Consider the following 16,841-nt stretch of genomic DNA (forward strand, 5'->3'; position numbering starts at 1 on the left):
GCTTTTCTCCATCTATTTTTTGCAAAAATACTTTTGTTAAAAACAAAATACCATTAAAATAAAAAACGCAATTAAATCAAATCAAAAGTTGTATTTCAAACTCCAAATATCTCAGGAACAACTGAGCCGATTTTGACAATATTTTAATTAAAGGAAAGTCTAATATATTCCCAGTCCGATTATTAATTGCATTATTTACAAACGTTACACATTTTGTTATGCAAAAACATATTCTGAAACACTGTACGATGAATAATAAAGAACATTTGTAAATAAACATGTTTTGCCATAATTTTCTTTAACATCTTTAAAAATTCTAAACTAAAAACCTTGAAATTAATCAAATTATCTTTCACATATTTTACTTGCAAATAAACACTCGTTGTCTTATTTCTCTGTAAAGTGCGCATATATTGTTTGTATGTAGGGTATTTTTATATAAAAACAATTTTAATCTTCATTTCTGTTATGGAAATAACAGACGTTTTAAATTTAATCACCTGCACTTAACATGATTATCTTGAAGTTACCAGATCTATACTCCGAGAGTAAACAGTTTTTGTTGAGTGAAACTCTCTTAGATTTAGATTCTCAGTTATCTCATTTTTCTCTTCAATGTCGTTTTAAGAGTTTGAATGTGAAGGCTTAATTTTTTAGAAAAACACCTCCATTTGGTGTTTGTGTTTCCAAGAAGATAGATAAAACTTGTATTGTTGTATAGTTTAATAGAAAATTCAGTGGATTTTGATAGTCATATTCTATGAATTTAATATTTATTCAAATATCTGCAGTAGCAAATTGTGGTGGGATGTGACAGAGATCTTTATTAATTGTTGGTCAAATATTTGTATGTTTTTTTAAGTGAATATTAAAGTTAATACATTCTCTATCTAGGCGTTGTGCATTGCGACGTTAATAAACAAAATGATCCTCCTGAAGTGGAAAAACTCAAATCGAAAGGTCAAAAGTCGGGCGGCGCCGACCATTTGATACCCTACACCACTATGCGTATTTAGTTGAGCTCACGTACCAAAAAAGTTTATATTGAGAATTTATGTGAAATAGATCATACCAACTATGAACCAAATAAAATTGCTGTATACTGCATGATACAGGATAATATTAAAACATATTTATTGGAACAATAGAAAAATTCGGTTCAATATGAAAAATCTATCCAATTTGGGCTGATATCACATATATGGTGGGAAATAACCGTAAACTCGGATGAAGATGTATATATATATATGTAAACCGATCTCGATAAAATTTGGCAGAGGCATTTTCGAGCAGTAAATGATGTTCGGTATCAAATATCATTGTTGTGGAGTGCATATTACGCTATTACGCTGATGAGAGCTACATCCATATTTGAACCGATTTTCACCAAAATTGGAAGTACTTGCTTTTAGACTGAATTTCGTCGGAAGTTCCAAAATGTAGTTTATTTGGGCTGTTATTAGCCCTTTGGTGCACAAAATGCCTGAAAAAATTTAAACACTTATTTCTGAGCTATATCTTATATCTGGTATTAAATATTATTATTGTGGAGTTCATATTACGCATGTGAGGGACTTAAACACCAAATCGAATAAAACATATATATAGGATAGGACGATTTTCACCAAAATTTAAAGCACTTGCTTCTGGGCTGAATTCCGTCGGAAGTGTCAAAATTCAGTCCATTTTGGCTTATAGTAGCCATTTGGTGCACAATAAACCTGATATTGGAAAAAGATACATGTGGGAGCTAGCTAGTACTTGCTTTTAGACTGAATTTCGCCGGAAGTTCCAAAATTTAGTTTATTTGGGCTGTTATTAGCCCTTGGTGCACAAAATGCCTGAAAAAATTTAAACACTTATTTCTGAGCTGTATCTTATATCTGGTATTAAATATTATTATTGTGGAGTTCATATTACGCATGTGAGGGACTTAAACACCAAATCGGATAAAACATATATATAGGATAGGACGATTTTCACCAAAATTTAAAGCACTTACTTCTGGGCTGAATTCCGTCGGAAGTGTCAAAATTCAATCCATTTTGGCTTATAGTAGCCATTTGGTGCACAATAAACCTGATATCGGAAAAAGATTCATGTGGGAGCTATATCCCAATCTGATACGATCTCGATAAAAATTAGCAATAGTATTTTTGAGCTCCACAAGTTCTCAGGTACCAAATATCATTCTTCTGGAGTGCATATTACGGATGAAACATATTTATGGAAGTTACAGCTATATCTGAACCGATTTTCTCCAAATTTGATGTACTTGCTTGTAGACCGAATTCGATTGTATGTGCCAAAAGGTCATTTGGTGCACAATTAACCCGAAATCTGTTTATGATATATATGGGTGCTATATCTAAATTTGAACCGTTTCTCACCAAACAAATATTTTTTGGAATTTTTATCTCAATCGGATAATAAATGCTACCTGCACAAAAATACATGGACGACTCATAGATTCTATGAAGATCCTCAAAAGTAACTATGGGTCTATCTCGCTTCCTTCTTCATGTTATAAACAAATGCACAAAGCCATAATACCCTTACCACTCTGTGGTGTATGGTATAAAAATGTGTTTTTATTGAATGAACATACGACAATTTTCCATATCGTCTCTGATTTTGAATTAGTCCGCTTTTTGAAGATACTAAACACATTTCTAGCTGTAGTGGCTACTATGTGGTATTTTGAAATCTTTGGAGGTAAATACATCCACACAAAAATTGGTCAATGGGTTCGAAAAATATTGGAAAAACTGGCATTTACATATTTATTTTAATGTCATCCCTGAGTATCGAATTCACAACCCATATGGTTTGTAGCCTTACAATGACACTCTGCGACACAGTTAAGCTATCAGGCTTCTTTTAGGTTATACACCTACTAAATATTAAAATAACCATTTAAAAGGGGTAGATAACTTCTCTTGTTTTTTTGAAAAATGTTCTAAGTTCCAAATATTAAAATACATGTTATTTTCTAGACTTACCTCCTTTTGCCATGTATTTCCAATTCATCATCACTGTCGTCATCAGGCTTTTCGATTTGAATGGTGGGAACACTTTTTTGTTCGGGTATACTAATGGTAACGGAACCGGATATATCATCGACAACCTTTAAACACAGAAAAAACACACAAATATTAATTACTCAATTTTCACATATATTTTTATTTGAAACCACAACAAAATAAATAATAACCTCAATATCAGCTGCTGTTACAATTTTATTTTGATAAAAATACAATTGTACAATATCTTGAAAATGTACTCGATTTTGATGTAACATTTAAATATTTAAGACGATAAGTTGCGAGGAGAACTATTCCGATTTGTATACGCTGAAGAAGAAATATGAATGCGTTCGTCTCGAAATGAAAAATGCTACTGAAAAACCACAAAGGTTATGTAGGCACTGAACGTGTGTGACTAGCTGTCTGCAACAAGGATTAATTGCCCTCTATGGTTCCATAGAAATTTACCATACCATTTGCGACCTTTTAATATTCCTCCAGAACAGCTGATCACTGAACAGGTAGCTAGCTGCAACTCAACTCTGTAGATTACATACCTTTGAACTCATGTTCTTTATTACATACATACATATGTATGTAAATAGCAGGCAGCTAGAGGCTTGCCAGTCTATTGCACAATACCAAGAATTTACCTGGCAATGATTTACTGCTTATCCAAAGATTACTGGGTAGTTTCCCTTGTGAGTGTAGTTTACAAAATACAGGGATTTTTATTCGATAAGAATATATTTGTCCTCTTCATGTTGGAAGTTATAGATGATATTTAGAAAAAAATCTAATGTGAACATATACCGATATGGAAATACAATAATATTCAAATAATCAAATGAAATTATATCAGTGAAAATAACAAAGAAATATATTTAATGGACTTTGCAACCATTTAACTTCAAATGATCGAATACATTTTACTGTAAGGAAACAATAAAAGCCAGGTCGGACAGGCAATATGATTTGAAATTTTTTGCCTATCTATATGGGGAAATGAATAACATCCCAGATCCCAGTTTAATTTGGGTTATTTTCTCGTTTTGGGCTTTTCCGTTCTCGTTTGATAAAAAGGTTATCAATTGTTCGCCCAACCGAATTTAACGGCAATTTTTAGTTGTCTTTGTCCCATGCAAACAAGTGATATAAATAGGGCTCCTGTTTCTGTCGATTTGACGTTTACCGTAAAATGGTTCCTCTATCAAGGATATTTAGTACAAGACATTAAAACACCTTAAAATTCCTCTGTGAAACATCTATACCCTACAGTACGATATTTTAGGGTTATTTTAGGATTGGACAAAAAGGTTGTATCAACCATTTTAACGTTCCCAATATAAACACTAGAAACCAATAGGGATCTCAAAATTGAATATAAAAATTTCCATCCTTTCACTCATTTTCAAATTTAGTAACATTTATTATGAATATCCGAAACTATTAACATCTCTTCATTCTAGAAACCAACAGTGATCCAAAAATAGTACCATTTAGTACATTTCGAACAATTATAGTACGCATGTTCAAAACCACTTCCATATCATAAAAACAGCTATCAGGACCTTCAATATCAAATTTCGGGATTCCAGCTCTATTCCTTCAAGCAATACCAAATTTAGTTCCACTAAGTACTTTTCGAACAAATTTAGTAAGCATTTCCAAATTCTCCTCCAAACCATCATATATCTAAATATCAAATTTCAGAATTGCATCGCTATCTGTTCACCCAATACGAAATATAGTACCATTCAGTTCTTTTCGTACAATTATAGTAAATTTTTCTAAAACCACTTCCATACGTAAAGACTACACATGAGCAGCAACCCAAATACCAAATTTCAGATTTCAAGCGCTATATTTTCATAAAATGCACAAATTGTACTAGTACTATTTAGATCTTTTCGTGCATTTGTAGTACACATTTCAGAAACTATCTCTTAATCACAAACCTACCACCAACAGGGATCTCAATACAAAGTTAAAAATTCCAGTTTCATCAGCTCATCCTAAACCAAAATGTTCCAAATTTAGTACAGTTCGCACACTTAGTACACATTTCCGAAACCACCTTCATATACAAAACATACTTTTCAACCTTCTCATGCCAAATTTCTAATTTTTTGCTCTATCCGCTCACACAATACCAAAAGGTAAGATTTTAAAAGTTTAGGAAAATTTTAGAACTTTTTGTAACTTTAAAGTCTGGATTTCCAAAACCCTTCAGTAATCTATCTCTCTCCATCAGTGGCTCTCACTTCCAACTTCAGAATTCTACCTTATTTAGAGAATTAGAATTAGATATTACTACTAGGATGTTTGGTATTAGAAAGGATATATAAGAGGTTATGTATAAGTATAGCCACCATACAGGGTGAAATGAAAAAAACTGCAACCAAATTCAGACTGCTGTCATTTCTAAGCCACTCGTCAGACACTGTTAAAATTATTCCAGTGACAGCTCATTATATTGTTTTCAAGCGTACAAAAGCATTTTTGTGAGAATTTTCCAGACAAAAAGTTATTTGTGATGTAATTCAAGCGTGATAGTGCGATTTCTTTATATTTGGCTGGAAATTCAAAAGTGGCTATCGTTAAAACACTCCAGCATTTACATGTGAATAAGTCTTTTGTGTCTCGTACCATCGCTCATTACCGTGATACTGGTAGCGTAGCCCGATGTCAAAGAAGTGGACGGAAGAAAACAGCAACATCAGCAGAAATGGTTCGAAAAGTAAAGAAGCGACTTGATCGAAACCCGCGTCGCAGTGACCGAAAAATGGCTCCTGAGCTGAACATATCGCAATATTCCATTCGGCAAATATTGAAAAATGAGCTCGGGGTAAAGCCATTGAAATTCCAAAAAGTGCAAGAACTTACACCGCAACAGAAAGAAAAATAGACCCAAAAGAGCTAAAAAGTTGCTTCGCTTGACGTAAAGTGGTGAACTGCCGAATTTGGTTTTTCTCCGATGAGAAAACACTCGTTTTCCAGCAATTTGTAAACAAACAAAATGGTCGTGTTTACTTGCCAAAGAGGTCAGCTGAAAATGTGCACCTTCGGTTGGCCACCAAAACTCAAGCGCCGGCCATGGTGATGGTGTGGCCCGCCATAACAGCCGATGGTCGCTCTCCGCTCGTATTAATCGACCATGGCATCAGAATAAACGATGAATATTACCGCGAAAATATTCTGGAGGGCACACAAATATTTAGGCCGCAGACCGTGGAGATTCCAAAAAGACTCAGCACCATCGCACTCAGCACGCGCCACCCAAAAATGGTTACAAAATGAGATTATTCGCTTCATATACAGCGCACAATGGCCACTAATATCTCCGGATACCAATCCGTTGGACTATTGTTTCTGAGGTATTTTGGAAAGCAAGGTTGGCACTAAAAAATATCAAAGTGTCGATCACCTCAAGCAAGCGCTTCGCCGGGAATGAACTAAAATACCGCAGAGCAACATTCGGGCAGCGTGTGACAGTTTCATTTGCTTTTTGAAAGCCATAATTCGTGCCGAAGGTGATCAATTCCAAAAAATCTAAACTTTGATGCTATTTCCGACAATTTTTTTTTTTTTTTTTGTAAAAATTATGGCTTTTGACTTTGTTGCAGTTTTTTTTATCTCACCCTTTATATGAATTCTAATTTTTCAATTTGAGCTTTCATTAGTTAAAAAAAAAGTCAGCCAACAAGTCAATATCATTTCAAGTTTTGACAGGGACCCCATTTTTACATTTTTATACCCTACACCACAAGGTGGTCAGGGTATTATGTCTTTGTGCATTTGTTTGTAACAGGCAGAAGGAAACGAGATAGACCCATAGTTCCTTTTGATGATCTGCATAGAATCACATTCTGAGTCGATTTATGCATGTCCGTCCGTCTGTCTGTCCGTCCGTCCGTCTGTCCGTCCGTCCGTCCGTCTGTCCGTCCGTCTGTCCATGTATTTTTGTAAACAAAGTACAGGTCGCATTTATTACCCGATCCAGATGAAATTTTGCACAGATCATTTGTTTGGCCCAAGGACGAACCCTATTGAAATTGGAAATAATCGGTCAAAATTTAGATATAGCTCCCATATATATCTTCGTCCGATTTGCCTTTTATTGCGCACCAAACGTGTAATATCAGCCCGAATTGTATGGAATTTTGCATATATACCCAAATTAGGCCTGAAAATATGTATGCCAAATTTGATCGAAATCGGTTCAGATATAGCTATAGCTCCCATATATATTGTTCATCCGATTTGTTCTTTTTGTCCACCGCCGCCGTAATATGCACTCTGCAACAACAATATTTGGGAAAATATATCAAATACAGTTCAGGAATGCATTTGCTAAATTTTATCGAGATCGGTTCAGATTTGGATATAGCTCCCATTTATAACTTCGTCCGATTTACTTTTTATTGTGCACCAAACGTCTAATATTTGTCCAAATGGGATGGAATTTGGCACTTACGAGTCTATTGAGTCTGGAAGCTAGTATGCCAAATTTGATGGAAATCGGTTCAGATATAGCTATAGCTCCCATATATATTGTTCATCCGATTTGTTATTTTTGTCCACTGCCGCCGTAATATGCACTCCGTAACAACGATATTCTGGGAAATATATCAAATACAGCTCAGAAATATCTTTGCCGAATTTTATCGAGATCGGTTCAGATTTGGATATAGCTCCCATATATATCTTTATCCAAATGGGCAATACAATTTCGAATTTTAAAAATATAAATGCTTCGGCATATTTAGTCCTTTGAACTTTAAGTTATAATTATAATCATAGCGTGTATGATTGAATTCTCCCATAAAAACTTTTAATTGTTATGTGTAGCTCTACTAAATTAGAAAAGTGGTGTAGGGTATTATAAAGTCGGCCCCGCCCGACTTTAAGACTTTCTTTACTGTTTTTTTTTTTTTTTTCATTTTTTAAAACATCCTTTATGACTTATCTACAAACTAGTTTTAAATAATTTCCCATTTAATTTTCAGAAAACAAATTCAATTTCTGTCAAATTAATGATGCATATACCTGCCTTAGTTTCATCATTATTTTCTTCACTATCACTGCTGGTCGAATAGTTCGTTTCGGTATTGGAAAACGGATCAGAAATTATGCGCGTATTAAACCGTTTGGATATTTGCAGCGTTTCACTCGGTCCGAAAGAATGATTCGTATAATTGTTATTATTGGCACTCCCATTACTGATATTCTGGTTGAAAATATTTGCTAAAGATGCCATCTTTACTCGGCGTAATTACATAAACGCAGCGGAACAATGAACCGCACTTGGTTACAGCTGAAGTATTTGTTATTGTTTTCTAAAGCATTTCTTTAAACAAAAAGTAAATATATATATATATATATATTTTTTTTAATTTGTTCTTGTTTTGAAAACTATTTTCCGTTTTTTTTATTTTTGTAATTCTTTGACCACAATAGCTTTTATATATGTTTTTTATTTGATTTTGATGGCTGGTATGTATCACCCTCGCCGGACAACGACTACCGTAACGAACAAAAGGGGACCAGTTAAGCTGAGCGTTGGGCGGTTGACTGATTGGTTGTTGGGTTGATATCACTTCGACAGAAAAAAACGGCAACAGCAATAATAATAATGACAATGTTTTTAATAATTATTTAATCGCTGCACAATGGGTTGTTGTGCAATACAAATGTTTTGTTAATCTTTTGTTTTTGTGGAAATTATTTATAGAGATCCACTATCATATGCTCATATCTGTTTTTTGGCATTGAGAATGTGAAGAGGTTTTGTCCAACCCAATGCAAAAAAAAAAACAACCTAATATGAAAACTCTTTATTTTTGTATGGGATTAGTAATTTGTTGTTTAAAAGTCATTTTGTTAATTTTTATTATTCGTGGGATTTGTATTTGTTTTAAAATTTAATTATTGTGAACTGTCGTTTTATGACTGTATATGTGGTTGTGAAAATTTCAATTGAAATTCAGAAGGTTTCATTTATAATTCTAAACCGGTAAGGAAATGTCAAAAATCGGACGGGCCCACTATATGATACCCTACACCGCTATGCGTATTTAGTAGAGCTCTCGTGACAAAAAAGTTTATATTGGGCATTTATGTGAAGTAGATCGTCCCCATGACTTCGATAATCGACGAAGCGACTTGATCGAAACCAGCGTCGCAGTGACCGACAAATGGCTCGTGAGCTGAACATATCGCAATATTCCTTTCGGTAAATATTGAAAAATGAGCTTGGGGCAAAGCCTTTGAAATTCCAAAAAGTGCAAGAACTTACACCTCAACAGGAAGAAAATAGACTCAAAAGAGCTAAAGAGTTGCTTCACTTGGCCGAAAGTGGTGAACTGCCCAATTTCGTTTTCTCCGATGAGAAATCATTCGTTGTCCAGCAAAATGATCGTGTTTACTTGCCAAAGAGGTCAGCTGAAAATGTGCACCTTCGGTTGGCCGCCATAAAAGCCGATGTTCGCTCTCTGCTCGTATTAATCGACCGTGGCATCAGAATAAATGCGAATATTATTGCGAAAATATTCTGTAGGGTGTATTAAAGCCTTAGGCACGCAAACATTTTGGGCGCAGATCTTGGACATTCCAACAGGAGACAGCTCAATAATGGTTACAAAATGGGGTTCCTCGCTTCATTTCAGCGGACTATGGCCAATCCGTTGGACTATTGTGTCTGGAGTATTTTGGAAAGCAATGTTGTCACTAAAAAGTACCAAAGTGTCGATCACCTCAAGCAAGCGCTTCGTCGATAATAAGAAAAAACGGCAGTGCAACATTCGGGCAGCGTGTGACGGTTTTATTGGCCGTTTGAAAGTCATAATTCGTGCCAAAGGTCACCAATTCGAACAAATCTAAACTTATTCTAAAATGTGATGCTATTTCCGATATTTTTTGCTTTCATTCAATAAAATTAAAAAAAATTTAAAAATGTTGGCATTGTTTTTATTTCACACTTTATATCGGAGGTATATAAAAATCTGAACCCATGCCGATTAAATTTGGCAGAAGAATTTTCAAGCAGTATCTGATGTCCGGTATCAAATATCATTGTTGTGGAGTGCATATTACGCATGTGAGAAAATTTAACACCAAATCGGATGAAACATACATATGGGAGCTAAGGCTATATCTGAAATTTGATGTGCTTGCTTTTAGACTGAGTTTCGTAGAAAGGGCCAAAATCCAGTTCATTTGGTCTGATATTAGTCATTTGGTAAACAATAAACCAGAGATCGAATAAAGATATATTTGGAAGCTATATCCAAATCTGAACAGACCTTGATAAAATTATAAACACTTTTTTGGAGCTGTATCTGGTACCAAACATTTTTGTTGTGGAGTTAATATTACGTTTGTGAGGGACTTAAAACCCCAACATCTGAACCGAAATTGGTTGAAGATATATATATGAGAGCTATATCTAAATTTGAACCGATTCTCACCAATTTCAATGGGGTTCGTCCTTGGTTCGTCCAAACAAATATTGTTTAGAAAATTTCATATCGAAGATCCTCAAAGTAACTATGGGTCTATCTCGCTTCCTTCTCCATGTTAAAAACAAATGCACAAAGTCCTAATAAAACAAGTTAAAAAGCTTTAAGTTTGGCTGTCCCGGACTTTGAATACCCCCCACCATTGGGAACAAATTTGGTAATTCTCAAAAACAATAAAATCCGTTAAAAATTCTGTTAAAATCTTAAAAATACCGAATGTAGCTGTTATATTAGGATCTATACGACGACATGGACCTGCATAAGTAATTTTTGTCATAAGTCATTACAATATTCAAATGCGAATCTTAAAAAAATCGGTGAATAATGTAGCAAAAATCATCAAAATACCGAATATAGGGAGGTACCCTAATATAGGGACTATACGAAGACGTGGACCTGAACAGACAATTTTCTGTCTTAAGCTGTAGTATCCATTACGAACTTCAAATACCAAATTTGAAACAATTTCGATGAATATTGTCCCTAAACGCTTCAAAATACCGAATATAGGGAGGTATCGTTATATGGGGGCTCTACCAAAACGTCGACCTACATGGCCCATTTTCAATACCAAAAGTCCTGCAGATATAATATTCATTTGAGTAAAATTTTATCAATCTACTTCAATTCGTTCGGAAGCTAGAGTGATTTAAATAGATGAATAAACGGACGGACATCGCTAAATCGACATAGAATTTTACGCTGATCAAGAATAAGAATGCGGTCTAAAATGTATATTTCGAGGTGTTACAAACGGAATGACAAACTTAATATTATGGTGGAGGGTATAAAAATAATAATTATCTCTATGTGGTGTGGGGTATAAAAACAAACGTCGACACCTCCTAACGTCGACCAGCAGCGACTGCATTATTTGAAACCGAATCGAGAGTTCGTGGTTTACTTATTTTCTGAATTTCAATTTAAAAAATCTGCAATTCAATTGATGTATTCTGAATAACCTATGTAATTTCTGAATAACAATTGAAAAAATCCGAACTTCAAATTAAATGTTGTGAATTTCATGTCATCTGAATTTTAAATGGAATTTCTGAATTTCAATTGAAAAAAAATTAAATATCAAATGTTACTTTCGAATTTCAAATGGAATATCTGAGTTTCATTTAATATATTCTGACTGTCAAAAATGACTTTCAAATAAATTATCTGATGAAACCGAAAAATATGTTCGATGAACTCTTATTTATCTCGTTCGTTCTAAACATGTTCGACTGTACAGCAAAATTGAACATTAAACATGTTTCATCAAATATTTTAAAACATCATTCATTCACTGCTTTTACAATATATGTGTAATTAAATTGTTCCAATTAAAACGTCAAAGTTCAGACACTAATTAATAACCAGATACAAATCGTCATCTTTGCACAGTGGGTAATTTTTGACAAAAAAAAAGCTATATAAAAAATGTTTAAAATTAAACACAAGCTTTAATGCCTTTAACTCGAAGAAAACATGTGATTTATTATAAAATCGGAAGGATGTAGGTTTCCTCTAATGTATTGACCAGATCTCCGATTTGTTCGATTCTAGTGAAAATACCGCAAGCGGGAGTACTCAAAGAGTAGGAACTGGAGAGAGCATTTCATTTTGAATAAGTAAAATAAACAGTAAGTTCCGCCGGGCTGAACTTTGAATGCCCTCCACCATTTGGAACGCATTTGGAAATTTTCAAAAAAATAAAATTCGTTAAAAATTCTGTTAAGATCTTAAAAATACAAAATATAGGAAGTCGCCTTTATATTGGGTTATGTACAAAGACATGGACCAACAAAGGCAACTTTTGTAATAGGACATTACAATATTCAAATACGAAACTTGGAAAAAATCCAGTGAATAATGCAGCTAAAATCATCAAAATACCGCATATAGGGAGGTTCCGATATATGGCGGCTATATGAAAACCTGGACTTACATTGACAATTTCGGTGAATAATTTCGCAAAAAATCATCAAAATACGGAATATAGGCAGGTGCCATTATAGGGGTGCTATACGAAGACCTGCCCTGCATAGACAATTTTCTGTCACAGGCTGTAGTATTTGTTAGGAACTTAAAATGCGAAATTTCGAACAATTTCGGTGAATATTGTACCTAAAATCGCAACCCTACCGAATGCAGGGAGGTAATGACATATGGGGGCTATACGAAGTTTTTGTCATAGGCTGTAGTAGCCACCACGAACCTTAAATACGATATTTAAAACAATTACGGCATGTCGCTATAATCATGAAATTACAGAATATCAGGTGGTACCGTTATATGGGGATACACGATGTCGTGGACCAGGGGGCAGATCACTCAGAGGGAACCCCTTGTATGGATTTTCAGATAATTATACCCTCCACCATGGGTAGGAGGGTATATTAACTTTGTCATTCCGTTTGCAACACCTCTAAATATTCGTCGTAGACCCCATAAAGTATATATATTCATAATCAGCATAAAATTCTAAGACGATTTAGCGATGTCCGTCTGTCTGTCTGTCTGTCCGTCTGTCTGTCTGTCTGTCTGTCCGTCTGTCTGTATGTCTGTCTGTTGAAATCACGATAGAGCCCACATTATTTGACGTAGACCTTTGAAATTTGGCACAAGTGTGTGTATTGTCTCTAGGATGGTTGGTATTGAAAATGAGATATATCAGTCCACGTTCTGGTATAGTCCCCATATAACGGTACCTCCCGATATTCCGTATTTTGATGATTTATGCCACATTTTTTCACGGATTTATCTGAAAATTGGTATTTGTAGGTCATGACGGGTCCCTGAGCGTGTGGCAAAACATTGCCTGTATAGGTCCAATTTTGGTATAGACCCCATATAACGGTACCTCCCGATATTCGGTATTTTGATGATTTATGCCACATTTTTTCACGGATTTGTCTGAAAATTGGTATTTGTAGGACACAACGGGTCCCTGAGCGTGTGGCAGAACATTGCATGTATAGGTCCACGTTCTGGTATAGTCCCCATATAACGGTACCTCCCGATATTCGGTATTTTGATGATTTATGCCACATTTTTTCACTGATTTGTGTAAAAGTTGGTATTTGTGGGTCATAATGGGTCCTAGTTCGTGTGGCGAAACATTGTAATTATAGGTGCACGTGTTGGTGAAGCCCCTATATAACGGTACCTCCCGATATTCGGCATTTTAATGTTTTTTGAAACATTTCTTCTAATGTTCTTTTACCCTAGGTTGGAGGGTATTAAAAGTTTGGCCCGGCCGAACTTAATGTTTTTTTACTTGTTTTATTTAAAAATGAGCCTAAAATCATGAAAAACCCGAATATGGGAGGGGACACTGTTATATGGGACTCTAGAATATCGTGGACCGATATAGCCTGTCTACAGATAAAAGACGTTTATCAAGAATATATATACTTTGTTAGGTCTAAAATTATTATTACGATGAGTTACAAACGAAATGGCGACCTTAATATACCCTCCATACTTTGCATGGTGGAGGGTATAAAAATCTACTAACGACCAATATTAGCTTGTACATTTTCTGAAGATCTTCAAAAGATTTGCTGTTGATAAATAAATGTAATAAACATTTTCCACAATATAAGCCCTTTTTGTCTGTTGCAGATTGAAAACATCGGAGAGAAGAACATCTACGAATCTCTAATTGGATTTTTAGTTAAAAACTAATACATTCCTTATTTAATAAATCCTTCAAAGGTTTTTATGTAAAACAATTAAAATGGGGATCAATTCTCGTACCTTTAGTATGTCACGTGCCAAGTTTTTCAAGTTCTCCATATTCCCACCGGCTATTTACAAAATTAGACGCCTAAGACTAGCATGATGTTTTTTTGACATGACAATATATCGTGCTTCGTCAAACGGTGTCTATTGTAGGCAACAGCTTTTCATTAAATTACCGACGATTATTTTTGCACAATCGTCGCCATGCATTTGTTTATGACAGTAATTAAATTAATTTATTCGCATTTCCATTTCAGAATTTCGATTATAGATATCATTCATTTGTCTGTCCGTTGTTCAGGCATTCAGACAAAGTTCAGAGGGTTGAGCCAGAAACGTACACAGAAATGCAGTTCCAAAGCTTATCGGGAGGCTCAACAAACAAAAAATTAAGTTTTCGTCTCTGGTTTATTTGAGGCGTGCACGTAGTTGGCGTGTTATTTAAACTGCTGCTGATGATGACGATGAAATAATCATCGGTAAGTAATTTATCAACACCACCACCGAGAACTGCGAGAGATCGCATCACGGCAGCCACTGAGAACGACAGTTAAATGATTGGGAGTGATGCCGGAAAGATTTCAGTTATTTTGAAAATTGTTGTTAATACTTGAATTGTTTTCATTTTGATTTCCCTGTTGTTATTCCACCTCCTCCTTGTCGTCGTCTAGTTGTTGTTGATAATCAGAATTTTTATTTGTTTATGAGTGCGGTTTAAAATTGTTGATAAGGGCGTAGAATTGTATTTGCGACAAGTATGTCATTAAAAATGTTTTCCATTGATTTTATAATTTTGATTGGATTTTGATATTTGTATATTTTTGGATTTTTGATAACCTACCTGTTCGCGTCAGACAGATTTAATTGTTTGAAATTACCAAAAAATGACGCCAGCAGGGGCATTAATTACTTTTTAATGGAATTCTTTGAAACATTTTTTCGGAATTGGTGAATATATATATTGTGACTCAGACGATATTGTAATCGACTGAAGAAAACCGGTAGCCAAAAATAAAGGAAACCAACTATACCAGGTTGTTGGCTTGAAAATAAAACTTTTATAAAGCCTTCTGTGGATAGAAAGGCTAAAAGAACCTTCTATATTTATAGAATACCAACATAATTTATTGTATGTAGTTTCTTCAATGCATAGGAGACTCACAGAAGGCAAACTATGTTTAGGTAACCTTCAGAAAGAGATATAAGTACAAACGTACCTAATGGAGTCCTATACAGGGGGAGATGAAAAAACTGCAACCAACTTCAGACTGCTGTCATATCTAAACCACTAGTCCGATAGCTGTTAAAATTATTCCATTGAAAGCTCATTATATTGTTTAAAAGCGTACAAACGCATTTTGGCTAGAACTTTCCAGAAAAAAAGTTATTCGTGATGGAATTCAAGCGTGATAGTGCGATTTCCTTATATTTGGTTGGAAAACCTCAAGTGGCTATCGTTAGAGCACTCCAGGATTTTAATGTGAATAAATCTTTTGTGTCTCGTACCATCGCTCGATACCATGATACTGGTAGCGTAGCCCGACGTTAAGGAAGTGGACGGAAGAAAACAGCAACATAAGGAGAAATGGTTTGAAAAGTAGAGAAGCGACTTGATCGAAACCCGCGTCGCACTGGCCTAAGAATGGCTCGTGAGCTGAACATATCGCAATATTCCATTCGGCAAATATTAAAAAATGAGCTTGGGGTAAAGCCATTGAAATTCCAAAAAGTGCCATAACTTACACCGCAATAAAAAGAAAATAGTCTTAAAAGAGCTAAAGAGTTGCTTCGCTTGGCCGAAAGTGGTGAACTGCCGAATTTGTTTTTCTCCGATGAGAAAACATTCGTTGTCCAGCAGTTTGTAAACAAACAAAATTATCGTGTTTACTTGCCAAAGAGGTCAGCTGAAAATGTGCCACTTCGGCTGGCCACCAGAACTCAAGCGCCGACCATGGTGATGGTGGGGGCAGCCATAACAGCCGATGGTGTATTAAAGCCTTGGGCACGCAAACATTTTGGCCGCAGATCTTGGACATTCCAACAGGACTCGGCCCCATCGCACTCAGCTCGCGCAGCCCAAGAATGGTTACAAAATTAGGTTCCTCGCTTCATTTCCAGCACACAATGGCCACCAAAATTTTCGAATACCAATCCGTTGGGCTATTGTGTCTGGAGTATTTTGGAAAGCAAGGTTGCCACTAAAAAATACCAAAGGGTCGATCACCTAAAGCAAGCGCTTCGCCGGGAATGGGACAAAATACCGTAGAGCAACATTCGGGCAGCATGTGATGATTTCCTTCGCCATTTGAAGGCTATAATTCGTACCAAAGTTGACCAATTCGAACAAATCTAAACATATTCTAAAATTTGATGCTATTTCTGACATTTTTTGCTTTCATTCAATAAAATTGAAAAAGGAGAAATTATGGCATTTGACTTTGTTGCAGTTTTGTATCTCACCCTGACAGTTTTTTTATTTCTGATTGAACTTTATTCTATATTCATAGTTAACATGCATGTTCAATACATCAAATGTTATTCAACAGCAGCTGTGTACTTA

At 35.1% G+C, this 16,841-nt stretch overlaps 1 protein-coding gene across 4 annotated transcripts in view; it reads right to left on the reverse strand.

Annotated features, from left to right (window-relative positions):
- LOC101897275 (myogenesis-regulating glycosidase) overlaps positions 1-16,841 on the reverse strand; it is a 45,379-nt gene that overhangs the window by 17,846 nt on the left and 10,692 nt on the right. Inside the window, exons 1-2 of one of the 4 annotated variants that reach the window (XM_059127304.1) lie at positions 8,080-8,581; positions 3,003-3,127 (exon numbers count right to left, since the gene is read on the reverse strand). In XM_059127304.1, coding sequence (XP_058983287.1) covers positions 3,003-3,127; positions 8,080-8,286 — 332 coding nt within the window. In that variant the 5' untranslated portion in view covers positions 8,287-8,581. Of the gene's footprint in view, positions 1-3,002; positions 3,128-3,214; positions 3,367-8,075; positions 8,582-16,841 lie in introns of those variants that run through there. The other 3 variants (XM_059127306.1, XM_059127305.1, XM_059127303.1) reach the window with 3 other exon arrangements.

The sequence above is a fragment of the Musca domestica genome, unplaced genomic scaffold, assembly GCF_030504385.1.
Source record: "Musca domestica strain aabys unplaced genomic scaffold, Musca_domestica.polishedcontigs.V.1.1 44, whole genome shotgun sequence".
Lineage (NCBI taxonomy): Eukaryota > Metazoa > Arthropoda > Insecta > Diptera > Muscidae > Musca > Musca domestica.